Raw genomic sequence first — 19,783 nt, forward strand, 5'->3', positions numbered from 1 at the left:
GAAAAAGTTTTGCGACAAACATAGTTTTACGATTTTAGTTTTGATTCAATTTAATTGCTCATCTTATAGTTTCAAATTACTTTCGTCAAGTTTGGCAAATGTACTGAAAATACCTTCGCTGCAGCTTGTTTTAAGTTAGCCAGAAAACCTCAGTATCTTCCTATCATTGCTGGAGCACCATCAGTAGCTACATTCAAAAATGATATTAGTCAAGGGTATAGCTTTTAATTCAGTCAATAGCGTTTCACCTTTCGTATCGCTTTCCAAACATTCAGTAAATAACAATTCTCGGTAAAATTTTTATTCTTTTACATATCTTACATAAGCTAAAAGTAAAAGCTTCATTTCCTGGATAAGTGGACTCGTCAAGCTGTATAGAAAATTCAGATATTTTTAAGTACTCACATAAAGAATTTTCTATGCACTGAGATATTTTGTCAATCCTTCTTTGTACATTAGTATTACTCCGCAGAATTCTTTTTACAATGTTAAAAGCTTGTTTGTGCTAAACGGTGAGTATTATCTCACTTACAGCTAGTAAAATAAGTTCTTCAATAGTGTGAGGCTTTCCGGACTTTGCAATCATGGAATATATAGAAACATACGAAACTATGAGAAACATGCAATCCATCGTCCCCTCATTTAGATGTTGTCCCTATAAGTTGTTGCAGTAACGGTGTTTTCAGATATTTTTCTTTGACTGTTTGAAAAATAGTTAAATCTTTATCTTTCTTGTCACTATGGATTTTTATCAATTGTTCGTTAAGCTCGGAATGTTTAATTTAATCACTTGTTATAGTTTTATTACATAGAAGACACATTGTTAAAGTACTATTTCCTGGTGAAGAAATAAAGACATACTTCAAATATTCAACACTGTATTTTTGGCGTTTTTTCTTCGACTCATTCATACTGTTATCTCTGAAAAGGGACCGAAAGATATAAGAAAATTTGTAAATCAACTGTTTAATTTGTAACAAACCACTGTTAATAATTATAAGCATCCACCTTTATTTATAGTTTACTTGGGACATAAAAATCGCTACTATTTTATTTATCTTAATTTCTGTAATAATAAAAACGAATCACAATTTTATTATTTTACATTAAACCACACGCGATCAGTTTTTATTTTTCACGGACCCCTGGGGGTCCATATGGACCACTTTGGGAAACACTGCTCTACAGTAAGTCACAGTCACTGATTTAACATAAAATGGTTTTTTACCAGTCATATATCTCAGTTACTTAGAAGAATTTACTTGTAAATTGTTAAGGGTATAAAACTCACTACAAAGCACTACTCAGGTTGTTTAATTTTGATAAGTTACTCATTTTTGGCTAAATTAGTGGTCTTCACTCCACATTTTGTGCACATAGGCAAGTCAAAAGTAAACATACTTCATGGTGATCAATTGAAAACTGCAGTTCAAAGGTACTTTTGGCTGACATTACTATGTTACTTAATAATTAAAACTTGAAACACAATTAAAGAAACTTAGAAGTTTTTAAAATAAGCAACATTTGATATACATAATACTATATACAAATTTATTAAAATACATTTAGATCACATCTTTGCTTATTTTTTTTGTACAAAAGTATGAAATAGTACTACCCAGCAGTACTTCCAGCAGTATTACTTATTCCATTTCTTTTCAATCTATAACATGTAAAAATAAATGCAACACATTCCATTCATTTGAAGAATAACACAACTTCATTTTGAAGAGTTAACTTTGTTTCTATGCTTTCTCGTAGTTCTCAGATCATGTTTCGCTGAATGGCGTTTTATTGAAGCTCATATCAAACTTTGTGGTCGATCTGGTATCCGAGGAGGTATCATCGGTTGTACTCGCCTGAAAGACAATCAATACTTTTGTAAAATTTTTTCAAACATTATGTAATGAAATGTAAAATAACAATGAAAACTAAATAGTTTTCTAAATGGGTTTCTTGGTGTATTCCACCTGTAATGTAAATATTTTCACTTTTGTTAAACTAATAAAGCAAATTAAAAAAAATAGTTATGAACGAAAAAAAAAATAAATTCTAAGCGAGTGTTTTCATTTGATTAAAATTGCAAGCTAGCAAAAATCATGGTAATCATTATTTCCTATCATGCAATCATAATTTTTAAACAATTAAAAACGAATAGTCTAAATTTGAATTCTTACTATGGTCTTTAGTATCATAACCTATTGAAAATATTTCTCCCTCATTTGCACTCAAACAGTCAGCTAAAAAGTCAGTTTTCTGTATTTCTCCACATCTTTAGAACTATTTAAGCAAATCAAAAATTTTTGCACATAATTTATAAAACTCGTTTTTCTATAAATAAAATACAATAAGATAACATGTTTGTTTGAAAATAATTAATACATTTTTTTAAAAGGATCTTTATTTATATAATAATATATACGAAGATCCTTTAAAAAAATTCTAAATAATATTTATAAATATTATAATGATTGAAAAATTATTAAATTGCATATCTGCCGATTCTAATTTTTTAAGAAGAAGAAGAAGATTTACTATAAAGTTGCAGAAGAAATGATTTTAAATGCAGAAGACTTCATACGTTTTTAATTTTTTATTCCGTACTCAAATCAACAGTACAGTTATTGTAATATAAGGTGCCTCAAATGGAACATAGTTTTTTAGCTCAAACAGATCCAAAATAAAAGATATATCCCTTTTTTCTACTATCAGATACTCAGCATCTTATAGTTTTCACTAGTTAATGATCTGCAATATCGATCTGGCAAAAACACAGTACAAATTCTATGTCATTTGTATGAGCAAAGTGCGAGTATGAGTATAGAGTTCTTGGAAGGTTCAAATTTTAATGTATATTTTTTAAACGAAGTTTTCAGGCTCAATGCAGAAAATGGGGTATAAATGCAGACTGGTAGACAGTTATGGACTTATAGAGTGCACATATTCTCTACCTATTTTTAAGTTACATAATTTTTGAATTATGTAAGAAACAGGTGGAATAGTTTTTGGGTAATTTCATTTCAAAAAGTAATTTTAAATTTTATTTCTCAATAAAGTGAGAAATGGAAGTAATAAAATTCTGAGTGATAAAATTTTAATAAAGGGACATTTTTAAATGTTCATTTCTCAAGAACTATTCAACCAATTCCATTTAAATTTTGTTACTTAAAATTACTAAATTCAAAATGAAGTCGAAATATTTTAACCATCATTAAATTAAATATAAAATAATTTCAAAAAATAATTTTTTAAAGAAATTATCTTTGGATAAATTTTTATAATTGCGTGCAAAATGTTCTATTCACTGATATAGTTATAGTTCTAAAAAAAACAAAACAAAGGAAAAAAAAAACATTAAGGACTGAAAATTTCTGACTGTTTTCCTGACTAAACTATTGGTACTCTCCCTCACATTTTTTGAGGGTTGTAACTGTGAAGGTTTTTAAGAAGAATGGTATGCTTTTGAGAAAGTAGAGTTTTGTGCTTAATTGATCAGTCATATTCAGCTCCTTTTGATGTCATAAAACAATCTGTCAAAATTTTTTTAAAAAAAAATATTCCGACTTTTTTTTATTTAAATATTTTTTCACCTAAATTAAAAAGAAAAAAAAAATTGACCTTAAGATTCCTGCAAGTGGTTGCTTTCTCAGGGTGGTCACTCAAATCAGATTTCAAATTTCCCTGATTTTTCCAGGTTTTCCAGATAAAAATCTTAAAATTTCCAGGTTTTTGTTTCTTTTTTCTTATAAAGTATAGGATGTGTACAAGAAAAGTGTCTATATTATAAAATATTTTATTCAAAATGTTATTTTTTTAACATATCATCTTGAAAAAAATAATTTATTTTGACAATTTGGCAAGATTTTTTATTTATTTTTTAATGTTTTGGTACAAAATTTTGAATCAAAAATCATATATTGACCAACAAAAGAGAAAAATTAAATATTAATATATAGTGAGTTCTTAAAAAAACCTTCTTCTAAAATTAAAATATGTTATAAAAGGTTAAAATGAAATAGAAAAAATTAGCATTAATGCAACAATTGTAACTATTTGTCGACAAACACTGCTGTTAGCGACTGTAAAATAAAATGCGTGATTGGTTTGCTGAGAAAAGATAATTTCACGAATTTCTTTTAATGGGAATACAAAAGCTTTCAGAAAAAAAGTGCAACATAAAATCTATTATTATTAAATTATAACCAACAAATTTTTGGAGAATTTTATAAAGTTAAAAATACGAAATTTTTTTGTCATAATGGAAAAAAATTACCACGAAAGCATCGGAACAAACTTGAGCCATAAATGGATTCAGCCCAAGGACAGGATTTAAAAACAGAAGCTAATATCCTAATCCCTTCTTCCACCTCCACCACGATCTTTCCTAAATTGCACAGTCCCATAGCGGTCAAAGGTTTCTCTACATTCGTTTAGCAACAGTGGGAGAATTTTACGTGGCATTCTAGTTTAACAGAGCTATAATGGAGCAAATTTTGATGCAAGCAAAGTATTGCTAAGTTGATGATATTTCAACTGCTTGGAGATACATTTCCGTCTAAAAAAAGGGGGTACGGGAATAATGGATGAAATAATTTAAATTAAGAAAATTAGTAAATTATTTAAATTAAAANAAAAAAAAAAAAAAAAAAAAAAAAAAAAAAAAAAAAAAAAAAAAAAAAAAAAATCAGCTTTTCTTTAAAATTCTCTGATTTTTCCAGGTTCATATCCAAATTTCCTTGATTTTTCCAGGTTTTTTTCAGTTTAAAAAAATTCCCTGATAATTCCAGGTTTTCAAGGTGGGTGGCCACCCTGTTTCTGCATGACACATTAGTTGTCTTCCCTGTTATCCATTCTAGTAAGTCTAATGATGTTAAAAGAAAAATTTACGTTCCCGGAGGCTTTATGTTTTCCTGCATAAGCTGAAGGTGCGCCCATAGCAAAACCCATTAGTTGCGCATTATTTAAATTTTTTATATTCACAATTCTACAAAGATAAAATGGTTATTACATTAAATTATTGTAATTATAAAGGTTTATATTGTAAAATCTTTCTTTTTGGGCAAATTCACTTGTTAAACATGCAAAAGATCAACTTTTAATAAATTTATAATCAAAATTAAGGTTGAACAAATACTTCATTACCCAATTTAAAAAAATTATTTGGATATGTATATAGAAACAACATACCAAAAATTCATGTTTTCTGCACATGAACTAAAATTGATTATGTGAAGATGTATCAATGTCATATTAAAACGTATGAAAACTTCATTTTATTTTGAAAATAATTTAGAACTAAAGTATAGCAAAAATCAAATTTCTGAAAAAAATTTAACCTGAAAAATCTCTTATTTTGCTTTCAATTATAATATACTCTAAATTTTGTGAAAAATCATAATTTAAGATAGAGTGCTTTTTTTTCACTGAGTAGGCTCAGATTTAAATTGTGGTTATGAATTAGTATGAGTAACTGATGAATTCATCTTGGTCATAATTACAAACAATTAATCATGACTATAATTACAAACAATTGCTGGAATTAAGTTATGTGATTTGAAATATGTATACAACAGCATAGCTGCCTAAGTAAAAAAGGAAAGAAAATCCAGTATATTTTAAAAAAGAATTTAAATTTCCTGCTAACTGCAAGTATAAATATTTTAAATATTTATTTTTTTTAGTCAGTAAAATTCAAAAATTATATTATACTAATAACTATAAATTTTGAAGCAATATTTTTTTATATTTATGACTGATATTACCAGTGATTCCGCTAGAACTTGGAAACTGCAGGTCCTTTTTTACTGAGAGTAGATCCGTATTTATAATTATGCAAATCTCCCATTTAAAGATATAGTACATAAATATTTCGTGATTACGAAAAAAAAATGTGATTGGTAATTGATTCAGTAAAAACATAACAAAGATTTAAAACCAGAATTTCTCTATCAATCGTCCTTTAGCGATCAAAATCAAGTGATTTTTTTTTCAAAAAATATTTAAACACACTATTTTCTTTTTGATATATAGTTGTTCATTATGCTGTATATATAATTTAGAATAGTACTTTGCTGAAGGTAAGATAAAACAAGCATCACTTTAAAGTAAACAATATGTATGCTTTTAAAATGAGAAAATAACATTATTAAAAGGTTCTAAATTTTTAAAAATTACAAAATTTTATGTTAAATAATTTGAATTTCAAATGATACTTCAAAATTTAAAAAAAAAGTTAAAGTAGAAAAAGGAGGGAGAATGAAAGTCTTCAAGATTAAATATATATATGAGTATAAGTATAAATGATCTGTGATATTAAGAAGACTATATATTTTCTACCCCTTAATCCATTATCATAAATGAGTCATATTTCGTTGAACTAATGATCAATTTTATAAAAATACTTTAAAATATTTTTTAAAGTTATTTTGCTTAAAGAAAAAAAAAGGAAGCTCTGGATGAAAGTGAAATTCTTTTCTATTCTTTGTAGAGAATTATATTTTCTAAGACCTAACTGATTTAGGTAAATTAATATTAAGTCTAGAGTAAGCTAACATTTTTAATAATATATTTTTCTCAAACTTGTTACTGTATTCTTAAAATGTAGTAATCTAATATGTGACTGTCAGTTTAATTTTCTTGTTGTTGTTGATTTTTCTTACATTAATTTATTTTGATTAAATTTCAAAACATACAATATTTAAAGTCTGTAATATTTTTATCTTTCATAAAATATAAATGAATAATCTTAAAATTAATGTTGGACAGTTTTTAGTAAAAATAAAAATGATTATCAAGAAAAAAAAATTGAACAATTGAAACTTACCAATTTTTAAAGATTTATTCAAATATTTTAAAACTACACAGTTAATTTATATGATAAATAGTATACAAGTATAATAAAAAACAGAGCAATTGTAAATTTTTTATGAATCAATTCACTTTTTCACTTATTTATATTAAGTAGAGCAAAATAGACATTATGAGAGAGTAATACAATTTATCGCAAATTATTAGGCACTTGCTTTGGATGGTATAAATTTTAAAGCATAAAATGGACAATGTTCAAGCATTAGATTAAATATTGGATTTATAATAGCCTAGCAAAGTCATAAATAATTTTTATTGTTAATTCAGTAATAAACTGAATTTAACAGCATGATCTTAGGTATAAAAAATGTAATTAAATTGAACGTCATGGTTTTTAAGAACATGATGTATATTGATTATTATACAGAAAATACTGAATTGTAATCATTGCAAAATACTGTTTAGGACCCTAAATACAGAACACGCAGAACAGGTGATATGACATTTTAGAACTTTTCAGGCTTTAGGCATGGAATTAAAATAACAATAACTTAACACAACACACAGAGAAAAAATACGTATTTAAAATATAAAGATGCCAATATATTCTTAATAATAGAATTATTTTTAACGTGACATTTGGTTTTAGTTGCATAAAATGTTCATGTTTTTCTTTGGTTAACAGTGTCTGTAGTTCATAGTTAACAGTTTCATATTCTGAATTAGATTTGGGGTCATATACTGTATTATTTATTGGTAGGTGTAATACAAAAATACCGTTTTATTACATTAATAAGAGATTTGTTATGAAAACATCACACAAAGTTATGATTTTAATAAGATTTTTTATAATAGAGAAGCTGATAATTTAATAGTTTTGAAAACAAGTAAGATACTCCAAGTGCCACTCTCCAATCAAGCTTATTTTTTATGTCTTTCTAAAAATTGGACTTGAGAGTAAAAATCTAATTCTGAACCTCTAAATCTAGTCTAATTTTTAAAAATCGAGTCTTTGTAAAAATCAAACAAGACTTTTAGTGTACAAAATAAAGAAAAGAGTTGAAAAAAATTGAAAACAATCCATGATTTTTCGTCAAAAGATGAATACAAATTCCAATGGTGGAACTATTGAGACCACTATAATTTGACTTGAAACACTGTAAAGTAAATTATCAGCAGTTTCCTGGAATAGCAATTGAATTGCTATGCTGTTCATTATACATTCTCTGTACACATTTTAATTCATTCCCTGTTTAATTATTACCTACTTTATTAACAATTTCTATAAAATCTATAAAATAGAGACACATAAATGAACGGACTGGTGAAAATATGCACTGGTAAAATTTTTTAAGTTACTGATCCCTTGGACCAGTGATTAAATTTTCCTCATTTTCACTCCTGCTAATAATGGGAGAAAGCGCTTCTGTTAGCTCAATTCATTTCTTATTGATCCTTGATTTCACAAAATACTTTTTTTTAAACTTCAAAAATTTCTTAAAGACTTTAGATTCTTAATTAATTCTATAGTTGCTATAATCAGTATTTAACAACGAAGTCAATGATTTACATAATAAGATGTGTGGGAAGTTAATGATGTGGTGGTACTAGATAACTCTATTTTCGCCTTTATAAACAAAATTGTTCTGGAAACTTATTGAATCCATATTGGAATAATATTTAAATATAATTTTAATTAAAGAATTAATATTTTATTTTTAAGAATTATATTATTCCTAGTATCAAAATCAATAAATTTACAGAATTTAGATAACTTTGCAAGTAACACTTGTGGTACCTTTGTTGTAAGTTAATAAGACACTTAAAACAATTTAAATGAGTTGAAATACATCTCACTTAAATCGTGATTCAGACATTCTTTTATAGACACAAATATTGTTAATACTGAAAGGGTAAACAATTTTAATTAAAAATTATTAATTTACGGCTCAAAATTTTTCTTAATTAAATATATATACATTATTTATTTCCATTAAGCTTTAAAAACTTTCTAAAGAAAAAGAAGATATTTTTAACTTTCTTGTATTAACTCTCATTTTTTGCTTAAGCAAAATAAATGACTAACTATTTTATTTGAATTGCAATAATTATCACAGCTTATCATAACTGTAAATGTCTGCATATCAAAAAGTTCAAGGACAGCTGAAATTTTGCAGCATATATATATAGATACCTGAAATTGAGTATTTTATATGCAAATAATTGCTTTACAATATAACAATTGAATTGTTATTTATTTTTTAAATTTTTATCCATTTTAAAATTTTTTCTTCTAATATTAATTCTTTGCTTACAACACCTTGTTAGGAAAAATCACAATCACATGACGCTAATAATGTTCAGAAAATGTTTTAACTTAATTGGGAAGAATTAATCAGTTAAATAATTAATTGAAAGTTAACATTTTTTAAACATACACGAATATGAAAAATAACCATTTCAAAAAGCAATTGTCTCCCATACATATTATTACTCTAATATTGTTATTAAGAGATTAATAATAGTTAAGAGATTAATAACAATATTAGAGTAGAAAGATTCTATAGAATCACTGAGAGTTTAAGACTACAAAAAAATGTAGTAAAAAATCAAAATCGATTAAAAAATAGATAAAAGCAACATTTTTCACAACAAGCTTCAATATGTAAATTATAATACTTGTTATTAAAGCCTCCAAAAAAAAATTAATTGTACACTACATAAAGCTTTACAAATAGTATTTAACAAGAACTAATGCTGTATACATAAAAATTTTGATTAAATTCAAATTAGAATAAAACAGTATGTACAATAATTAATTATTGCTTAGATGGACGTTTAAGTATCACTTTGAATTTTAAAAAAATTTTAAGCTTTTTTATTAATCAAGCTCAACAAACTTTGAGTCAGATAACAACTTTAAGTCTCAACAGTTTTGCAGTAAAAAATAGTTAATTTTTTCATACTAACATTAAGGAGTATTGCACAAAATTTAATTAATAGTTTGATTACACAAAAGAGAGATAGTCTATCATTTTTAAATTTCTTTTTAAGCAGTTAATTCAGCTTAAGAAAGATATAGTGTGAATGTAGCACACAAAAATAAGCATTTATAGACAGCGAGTAAAGGTATATACAAATATATCGACAGATATATTTAAAAACAATCTCTAGATGTGGTTCAGGGAAAACACTTTGTAAAATATGTAACTTGAAAATACAAACAAAATGAAAAAAGTATGAACATAGAACGAAAAATATGAGTAATAAAGAATCACATATTAAAGACATATGAGATTCTTAAATACATTTTTACAAGTTGGTAAAAAAAAAAAAACAATTACTGAAAAAAGATAATTACTACTATTACTAGAAGTAAAAGCTTGAACTACAATTTTTCAGACTAACTCATAATCTCAACTTGCTAATTTGTTATCTAACGACAATTTAATTTCGAATGTTTATAAATAACCACATTCATCATACAAGTATGCATTATCTCAAACCAAAGACATATCGATAAACCAGAGCAGTGCCTGCTCAGTTCATAAAATTACTAATAATAAAAAAAATAAATAATGATTCCTTCCTCTACTCACTGATTTAAGTTTCTGTTACATAAAAATCATATATTTATTAGAAAACATGTATATAGTGTAAATACTGGGGATAAAAAATTGCATTATCAATAAACTAAAAGATAACCAGAGATGGGATTCAAAAGTTATGGAAAACCATAACATTTGAATAATTTTTATAATTTTTTGGGAGATAAATTAATTTAAAAATAGAAGAATAACATCAATTAAAATTTTTTTATCAAGTATCAAGAATTAAGCATATTTAAATTATCTAGATTATATAATTTTGGAATAAATTTTTAAATATTTATACTTAAAGAAAAAGTCTGCAGTGCAAATTTAATCAGCATATATTAACACATTAGCTGCCATAAGACAAGTTAGTTGTGAATCAGTTTTCTGTGTGTTTGGGCCGCAAGACATGGTTGAGGTGTCTCAGACAACCCAGTATATCTGGATCTACCAAAAAGGGATCCGAAAAGATACAAGAGAAAATCCCTTACTGGATTCGGTGCTAAATTGTTCTGGCTTATTGCCCGATAAGAATTCATCCATCAATTTTTTGAGGTAACCTTGTTCTCTTTGTAGTCGGACATGCATAATTTTCACTTCAAACTGATCAAGTTTGCAATGATTGTTGTTAGAAAATTCCAGAACAGTCGCCAGTTGTCCCGGAACAGATACCATTGCAGGAGTGGTGAGGCGTGTTTCTTGATGAGACACGTAAGGCATGACTTATAAAAAAACAAGCCAAAATATAAAAAACACCATTTCCGAGTTATACCGGATTTTATTTCACAATTACAAGTAAAATTAGCAGAAAAAAGGACTCGGCTCAGGGGGACACTATTTTTCCAACATTGTGGCAGCTAACACGTTAAAACAAATTCAAATAAAAGGAAATGTTGTATGAAACATTAATAAATGTGAAATTCATCACAAAAAATATTTTAAATTTGAAAAATTATTAAAAGAAGCTATGTTTTCAAGCATTTCAAAAAAATTTAAGTGCACATGCATACTGGCTGAATCCCATCACTATTCATAGCTAAATAACCTAAAAACGAAAGCCTAAAAGATAAAACCTAAATATTTTAACATATAAATAGCTTTAGTTTCTACTACTTAAAAGGTTACGAAAATTGAGCCATACAAAAACACAAAGAAATCAAGACATTTCATTATAATTAAATCAAGAAAAAGTTTGCAAAAATAAAATAATAAATAGGATTATTCAATAGGAATGTTAATATAGCAGAAATATTCAAATATTTTTTATATAAAATAACACAAACATGGATAAACGCATTATTTTAGAAGATAAAGCAGCTAACAAGCACAACGTAAGATCATTAGACAGAGCAGTTATGAATAACTAACAGAAAACAAAGACAAGATGATATCATGCATGTTATATTCTACATAAAATACATTATTAATGCTGGGGTGGTTGCAAAATGTTTACCTTATTTATCCACAATTTCAATAAAAAACCAATCTATAATATGCATTACAAATATCCCTAAGACTATTTTTTAATCTAGTTCTATCATTTTATATTTGAACATACTAGTTCAAACATTTATTATTTCATTCATAGTTTAAATTTTTTTAAGTGAAACTTTGTATACAACCTTATTAAACTTTAGTAAACTTTGCATAAATGAATCAAATTTTGAATTGATCATATAATTTTGTATAATTTTATAAAATTTTAATATTATTTTATTTTTCAAATCTAGGAATATAACATTATAATCATTACAATTGTTTTAAATTGTTTTCTTATGATCATTAGGGGCATCCATAGGGCACTTCACGGATTTACAGATGTCAAATTTTTTTTTTTTTTTGCTACATATCTTAATTTCATTAAGTAAAATATTGCAAAAAATAGTAGGTAAAACACAAAAACTTTAATAATTTATCTAAAATAATCTTATCTCCATAGATCTTATAATACATAAATATAGAAACAATATATAAAGGCAAGTATGTTTTTCAAATTTTTATCGTTTAACAGCGATATAAATTTAAATCAAAATTATATCACTGTTTCAATAAATTCCCTCCTTCTTAAATAAAAAAAATATTGAAAAAAAAAAAAATTTTTTTTTTTGAAATTCTTTAAAGAAATTAGAAATGTTACTATCATTATTATTATTTTTCCTAAAAAAAGGATATGTTAAAAATTTGTTTAGAATTTTTTTTTTTTAGTACATCTATTTGCTTTAGTATGTATGTAGCTATTAACATGAAATAATGTAACTGTAATTAACTTAGTAAGCCTTACAAATTGCTATATGAAAGAAATATTTTTGAAGACAATTTGATTAAAATAATTTTGTTATTGTTTTTAAAATTCAAAACAATTTAAAATTACTTAATAAGTGTATGTACATAATAATTAAATTGTATGCAAAAACATTGAGGAAAAAAAAAAATCAGTCGTAGGAAGAATCAATTCCTTTCTTATTTCAGAACATATCTTTGAATAACATAATCACCGGTTCAGCATGAATAAAAAAGTAGTTTGCACACACCCCAGAAAATAAAACAAGAACATTGATTAGTTATAAATATTAGTCAGCTGTTTGAGTGAAGCACAAAGTACACATTGTTAGTGGAGCACAGATGGAAGACATCAAGGACGAGGGGGAATGGAGGGAGCATTTCCACCAGAGCCACGTCTAGTACATAAAAAAACAAACAAAAGCTCACTACGAGTTCAAATTACGAAAAAAAAATGCAATATGAATTTTAATAGACTGTATTAGAAAAAGATTGATTATATTAGAAATTTTGAGAAAGCCAAAAATATGTACAGAAATTTTTGTTTACAGTTTTATTTATAAAAATTAATTTTTTTTTAAAAGAAAATTTATTCAAGAGGCGGCAATTAACTGAAGTTTAAATAATTTCTTTTAAAGAAAATTAAAAAAAAAAAAACTTGACTTTTGCAGGTTGATTCCTAAAAACTATTGATATACTATTGTATTTTGTTTCCTGACAACTATTTTTTCTCTCTCATAAAATTGAAAATAAATTTAGTATGAAAATAGTTTTTTATTTAACAAAATTAAGTGACTAAAAAGCAAAAAAACTTATCACCAATTTCCTTGCAAAGAATTTTTCATACCATTGCTTTAATACAATTGATTTGAAAACTGCATTGCCATACAATATATGATAGTAAGATGGAAATATGTTGCGCATGAAGTCTTTAACCAAATTACAACAATTGAAATCGACTCAAAAGAATCCAATAATCACATTCAACATATAGATTAATGACTAAAAATTTTATAAAAAAAATGAATGAAAAAAAAATTGGAATAAGAAATATTTTTAAAAATAAAAATACATTATTTTATGATTATTATGGTTACTAAAAATTATAATACCACATAAATTACATATTAAATTTTAAAGCTTTATTATTAATTTTTATAAAACTATCACATATAAAAATCAACATATTAAAAAAAAAATAACAAAGTGCAATATAAAATAATTAAGAATGGATCTAGAGAGGAAAAACTTCTACATGGTGCGTAGTCAAATTATTCAACAAAAAATAAGCATCTTTTAAGCACTGAAATAATATTTTTTAGCACTTTTCAAGCACTCAAATAATATTTTTAAGCACTTTAAAAATATATCATAAATAGGTAGGGCTGGAAAGTTTTTGACAATTGACGGTTTTATCTGGTTTTAATCGTCATGTCAAAAAAAAACAAAACCTTTTGGCATTGTTTTTGACAATTGTCAAAATTTTTGAATCATGTAAATCGAATGGCGTTTTTATACGCTACGGATTGACGATATGCCGAAATAGATTGGGGTTGAATTAATTGTGAACATGTTGAATTGAACAATGTGAACAGTGTCTTTCCGCATAATTCGTAGCACAAATCAACGTGGTAAAGGAAAAATATAATTTTAGAAAAGGGAAAATTAAGCACTTTTTAAAAACACCAAAAGAATAAAGCACCTTCAAGGGCTTTTAAAAAACGAAAGTAAGCACCTTTAACAGGGTGCATAGCCAAATTATTCAACAAAAAGTAAGCACTTAAAAAATATTTTTAAGCACTTTAAAAAAATATCATAATTAGGCAGGGTTGGAAAGTTTTCGACAATTGACGGTTTTTATCTTGTTTTAACTGTTATGCCAAAAAAAATAAATAAATAAATTTTGTGATAGTTTTTTACAATTGTCAAAAATCATGAAATTTCGAATCATGGATAACAAATGGCGTTTTTATATGCTACAGACTGACAATACGCTGAAATAGATTGGGTTGAATTAATTGTGAAAACGTTGAATAGCACAATGTGAACTGTGTCTTTTTGTATAATTCGGAGCTATAATCAACATAGTAAAGGAAAAATCTCATTTTGAAAAAGGGAAAATTAAGCACTTTTTAAGAACACTCAATGAAAAAAGCACCTTTAAGGGCTTTTACAAAATGAAAATAAGCACCTTTAAGCATTCTTAAAAACGCTACGCACCCTGTTTAAGCACTTTTTAAAAACGCTACCACCCTGTTCTATGGTCTTTAGAGGTTGTCAAATAAACAAAATGCATAGAAGGTACACATCATTTGTTTCATGCAGTGTTCAGGAATGGGCACTGAACATGGTTTTGGATCCATGTACGAGGTAATCTAGATCCATTCCTGATAATGCAAAATAAAATAATACATACGTTGGTATAAGGGGTGGAGGTAGACCACCAGGTACAACTCTGGGGGGAGCAGCAGGTGGAGGTCGATTAGGACCAGCTGGTTCAGGTCTATTTGGCAGAAATGGAGCATTACGATTAACTGGTGGTGGAGGTGGTGCTCGAGACGTGGGATTTCTTCTTTGAGTACTGTTTAAAGAAAGATTTGATAAGTTATAAACAAATTTAATATTAGAATAAATAAAAACAAGTGTTGGTTTTGGCAAATTTTTATGCTGCTTAACGAAAACTGATAAAAAAAAATATGGATCCATGAAATAGAATAATAAAATAATAATTGAGGTTTTTGGTTATAGGTTACAAATTTTTTTATAAATATCTTTACTAACTGAATTGTCTCTCCACTGTTTTACTTTCCTTCTTTACCCATTTCATTTATTCATAAATAATAATTTTCAAGGGTTGTCATAGTAACGTTGAATTGCACAAATGAACTGGAAAATCTATGTGATGATCTAATGATGGAAAATCTATGTTAGATAAAGTCAATATATTCTCGACAGAAACTAAGCCAGATTCATAAACATTAAAAATAATTCTGCCAAGAAACAATAAAGTAACTAGTACCAACAAAATTACTTGTAATAATTCAGTTTTACAAATGATTCTTAAAATATTCTAACATTGCTAATTAATAAAATTAAAAACCATTACTAAACATATTACAGCAAAAATGAAAATTTTTTTTGGTCAAGCAGTTGATTTAGGGTTGCTAGGATTAAAGTTACCTGTTTAGATCAACATAGTCTGTTCAGTTCAAAATTTTCAAAGATTTTAAACTTTAATGAATAAGTGAATTTGCAGATAAAAGTATTTATGAATCAAAAATCAAATTAAGCAAAAAATTTTTATCTCTTCTTTCTTTTTTTCAATCCTCTTTTTATTTTATTTATTATAATTATTACCAACTTTATGAGAAATTTTTTTGGGATTTAATTGCGGTATTAAAAAAGTAAGGTAATAATAAATTTTCAAGTTTATTTATTCAAGTCTGTCAATCATTCAGATTACATAAGTTATGAGGGTACTAAATTTTCTAGAATGAAATAACTCTGGAAGATAAAATAGATATTGCTTAGGAATAGATACATGAAACCAACAGTTTTATTCTATCGTCAACTAAATGCTATGTTCTTACCCAGGTGACTCAGGTGGTGGTACCCAATCATCTTTAACAGGGGGTGGTAAAGGTTGGTAAGTTGTTTTCATTGAAACATCCCCAATAATATATAAAGCCTCTTTACACGCTTGGTAAAGTCTCATAATATCTTCCCTTTTGCGACATTCTTCTGCAGATTCTTCCATTAGCTGGGACTGTAGAATAATAAATAATAACATTTATATCTATAGCCAGCATACTATAATTTCTTTGATTGAAATATATATTTTCAAAATAAGAAAATAAAAATTATCATATTTTAAAAAATGTTAAGATTCCCAACTTTATGGTGTAAAAAAAAATGAGGTATGCTGAAGCAGTCATCTGTACTATTTGAATCTTCTTAATCATAACTTTTTACATTTGAGCAGTTTATTAATAAGCATTGAGTGCTTCTGCAGTATATATTTGTCTTAAAACGTATAACATGTATATATATATTTTTTTAATTACATGAGAGGAGTAGGACATGGAATAGCTTACTCTCTCTAAATATGTATTTAAAGCTATTGGAAATGTATAATTACTTTAAAAAAAATGAAAACTATAAAATATGTTTATGAGCCAGGGAACTAGTTTATTGAGCTCATGCGAGACTGACATAATAACTGAGGACTGTAATGTGGATTTCATTTTAATCCTGATAATACTGTTATTGATAGGGCCTAATTTTATAAAAGCTGTACTTTTAGAACATGTATTAATAATAAATCAGGAAGAAGAAAAACTACAGATTTAGTAAATTGTCTTTTCCAGTTTAGTAAATTATCTAGACAAACTTCAGAAAAAGTTACTGCATCTAATTTTGCAATCAGGCAAAGTGAGAAAATATTGTGAGGAACATAAATTTTTATTTGTAAATCATACACCCCTAAACCTAAGGGTATTTTTTGTAGAGAAGTAATTTATAATGTTGGTCAGAAGCCATTTACAATAATAGCATTTGCAATAATTAATTATCATAGTAAAGGTAGGCTTTTGAGCTATAAATATTACAATTTAATGTGTGAAAATGTGATAATTTGGTTAAAAGCTAATAATTCTTATTTTGTAGAATTTGCACCATTTTTTTATAACTGGTAAAAACCAAAATGCTTCTGAATTATAAAATTTTTGCTGTACTTATAGATAATGCAATCAGTTTTAATCGGGGGGGGGTTAATGTTCAATAGTGAAAATAAACTTAGCAATAAGCAAACGGACAAAAACAAGTTAAAATATATTTTAAACAGTATTAAAACATTATATAAGATTTAAAACATAGATTCAAATCATTTAGTTGCTGTCCATGCAGATTTGAAAAAAATAAAATATGAGGTTGAGACTTAGGACACTTGATTACCAGGAACTTTCGAAATGATATCATTTATAATTTTTCACTCAAACTATTTCTTTAGCTATGCATATTTCTCCAATTTTATTTTAAAAATTAATTAAACTCGAATGCTTTTAAAAAAGTATTAATATTACATTAAAAGAAATACATTTTATTAAGAAATAAACATCAGTAATTGAGTTTTTATTTTTAAGTATATATCAAAGTAAAAATAAGTTTATCAGAAAACTAAATTCTGTAAATTGTTTCCACATTTTCTCATAGTAAAAATATGATTTGAATTAGGAACAATAACACAAATAAAATTAATTTTAAACACACAAACTTACCTGATCACAAGATGCATATAAATTAGCTAACAGGTCTGTATATATAAAATTTTTGGTCTGTAAGAAAGTAAAAAAATTAATACATCAAAATAGATAAGATTTCTATACAGACATATAGTACTTATTTTAATGGACAGATGGAAAAATCATTGAATATGATCCTAGATATATTTAGCTTATGTTCTAATTATTACATTGACAACAAGTTTTTTTTTCTTCTTTTAAATTTAGTTGCTCAGGTGCCATTAGAAATTTTTTTTCACAAAGCCCTTCAATTAAGAAATAAGTTTTTGTGTAAGACTAAACAACAATTTGAATGTCGCAATTTTCACAATTATTTGATTAATATAGTGGATCCAATTAAGTTGCAAACATTTTCTTTTGATTTTTTTTGTTATTACTATATGTTAGACATGGAAACTCATGGTTTAAGATATCTCACCATTGTACATTTTTCTTGCATTTGAACACAATTAGATAACAAATCTTAGTTTTATACATTTAAAATATTTAATTACTATTATTCAATTGCTATATATTTATCTTTGAATAGACTATTACTAAAAAATTTCTTTATTAATTCAATTCTTCTTCTTCAAAAAAAAGAACTACTTTCATTAAATACTGAGTATTATTTATAGCTAAATGCATAATAAATTTGGACAAATGATTCCGAATTTCTTTTTTGTAATCACCCAACTAAATTTTATTTACTAACTCAACTCTTTATAAAAATAAAACATTCATTAAATATACCATACCACATTATTAAATATGATTTACACCATTTATATTAAAAAAAAAAATGTGGCTCAATATTTCTTTAATATGATCTTTATGTAAGACTGAACTAATAACTTTCCTTAACTCTTCAATAAACTTTCATTAAATAAGACTTACATCATTTATAGTTAAATGCATAATAAATTTGGGCACAAGATCTCTAAAAGTTTTTGTTATGATCCTCATGTATGACTCCACTAAGTTTCTAATAGTTTCAACTTGACGTTCCAGTTGAGGGTCCATTGATGACATGTTTTCAGTGTCTTCAACATCCCCATTTTGTTGAGATCGTTCAGGATAGACGCCTGCCCTTAAGAAAGAAGCTTTCCAGCTGTCAAGTTCTTCCTGGCTTTCACAAGATAGCCCTAACTGCTTGTTATCTTTGTAAACATTCCTGCTTAAAAGAAAATTTTTCAATAAATAACACAAAACAGAAAGTTAAGCATTAGCAGCTTGAACATCACATTTTTTTAAAAAACAAGACAATAAAAAATAAATTATAGTTGAATGAATCATAGTCAACACAGCAGTTTGAGCAACAGAGTTTTTTTAGAAATGTTTAACTTTTCTCGAACCTTATGTTCATTCATACCACAGGGATGAGATTTGAAAAAAACCCCAAAAAGCTGAAGATAGAAAAGTGAAAAGACACCTTTATGTTCAAAAACATTTTTAAAATAACTGAAAAAATATCTAAAATTTGAGCAAAAAAAAAAAAGTATGAAGGAAACAGTTATTAACGTCTTAGTAAAAATATTGAATGCGAGATTTTATTTACTTATTTAAATTGTGTGAATATGAATTCAGTGTGCAAAATTTAAATCAGGCGAATACTAATCTCGATATTTAATTTTAAAATCATGGGAATATGATTCAAGGATGACTGACTTTAAAATCACGTGACTATGAATATCAATGTTTGATTTTAAAATAGGGCAAATAAGAATTCCAATGTATAATTTCTAGGTCACTTAAAAATAAATAATAATAATGGCTTTTAAATCGGGTGAATACGAAGCGCAATATCTGATAAGAAAATTGTGA

The 19,783-nt window shown here is 26.1% G+C and overlaps 1 protein-coding gene across 5 annotated transcripts in view; it reads right to left on the reverse strand.

The window, feature by feature from the left end:
* Nucleotides 1-1,530: 1,530 nt before the first annotated feature.
* LOC107449885 (dynamin) overlaps nt 1,531-19,783 on the reverse strand; it is a 49,056-nt gene continuing 30,803 nt past the window's right edge. The window contains exons 15-20 of one of the 5 annotated variants that reach the window (XM_071184245.1): nt 18,857-19,136; nt 17,957-18,013; nt 16,271-16,446; nt 15,097-15,261; nt 1,801-1,859; nt 1,685-1,763 (exon numbers count right to left, since the gene is read on the reverse strand). In XM_071184245.1, coding sequence (XP_071040346.1) covers nt 1,802-1,859; nt 15,097-15,261; nt 16,271-16,446; nt 17,957-18,013; nt 18,857-19,136 — 736 coding nt within the window. In that variant the 3' untranslated portion in view covers nt 1,685-1,763; nt 1,801. Of the gene's footprint in view, nt 1,860-12,850; nt 13,079-15,096; nt 15,262-16,270; nt 16,447-17,956; nt 18,014-18,856; nt 19,137-19,783 lie in introns of those variants that run through there. The other 4 variants (XM_043043669.2, XM_043043667.2, XM_071184246.1 and 1 more) reach the window with 4 other exon arrangements.

Source organism: Parasteatoda tepidariorum, chromosome 8 (genome assembly GCF_043381705.1).
Source record: "Parasteatoda tepidariorum isolate YZ-2023 chromosome 8, CAS_Ptep_4.0, whole genome shotgun sequence".
In the NCBI taxonomy this organism is placed as follows: Eukaryota; Metazoa; Arthropoda; class Arachnida; order Araneae; family Theridiidae; genus Parasteatoda; species Parasteatoda tepidariorum.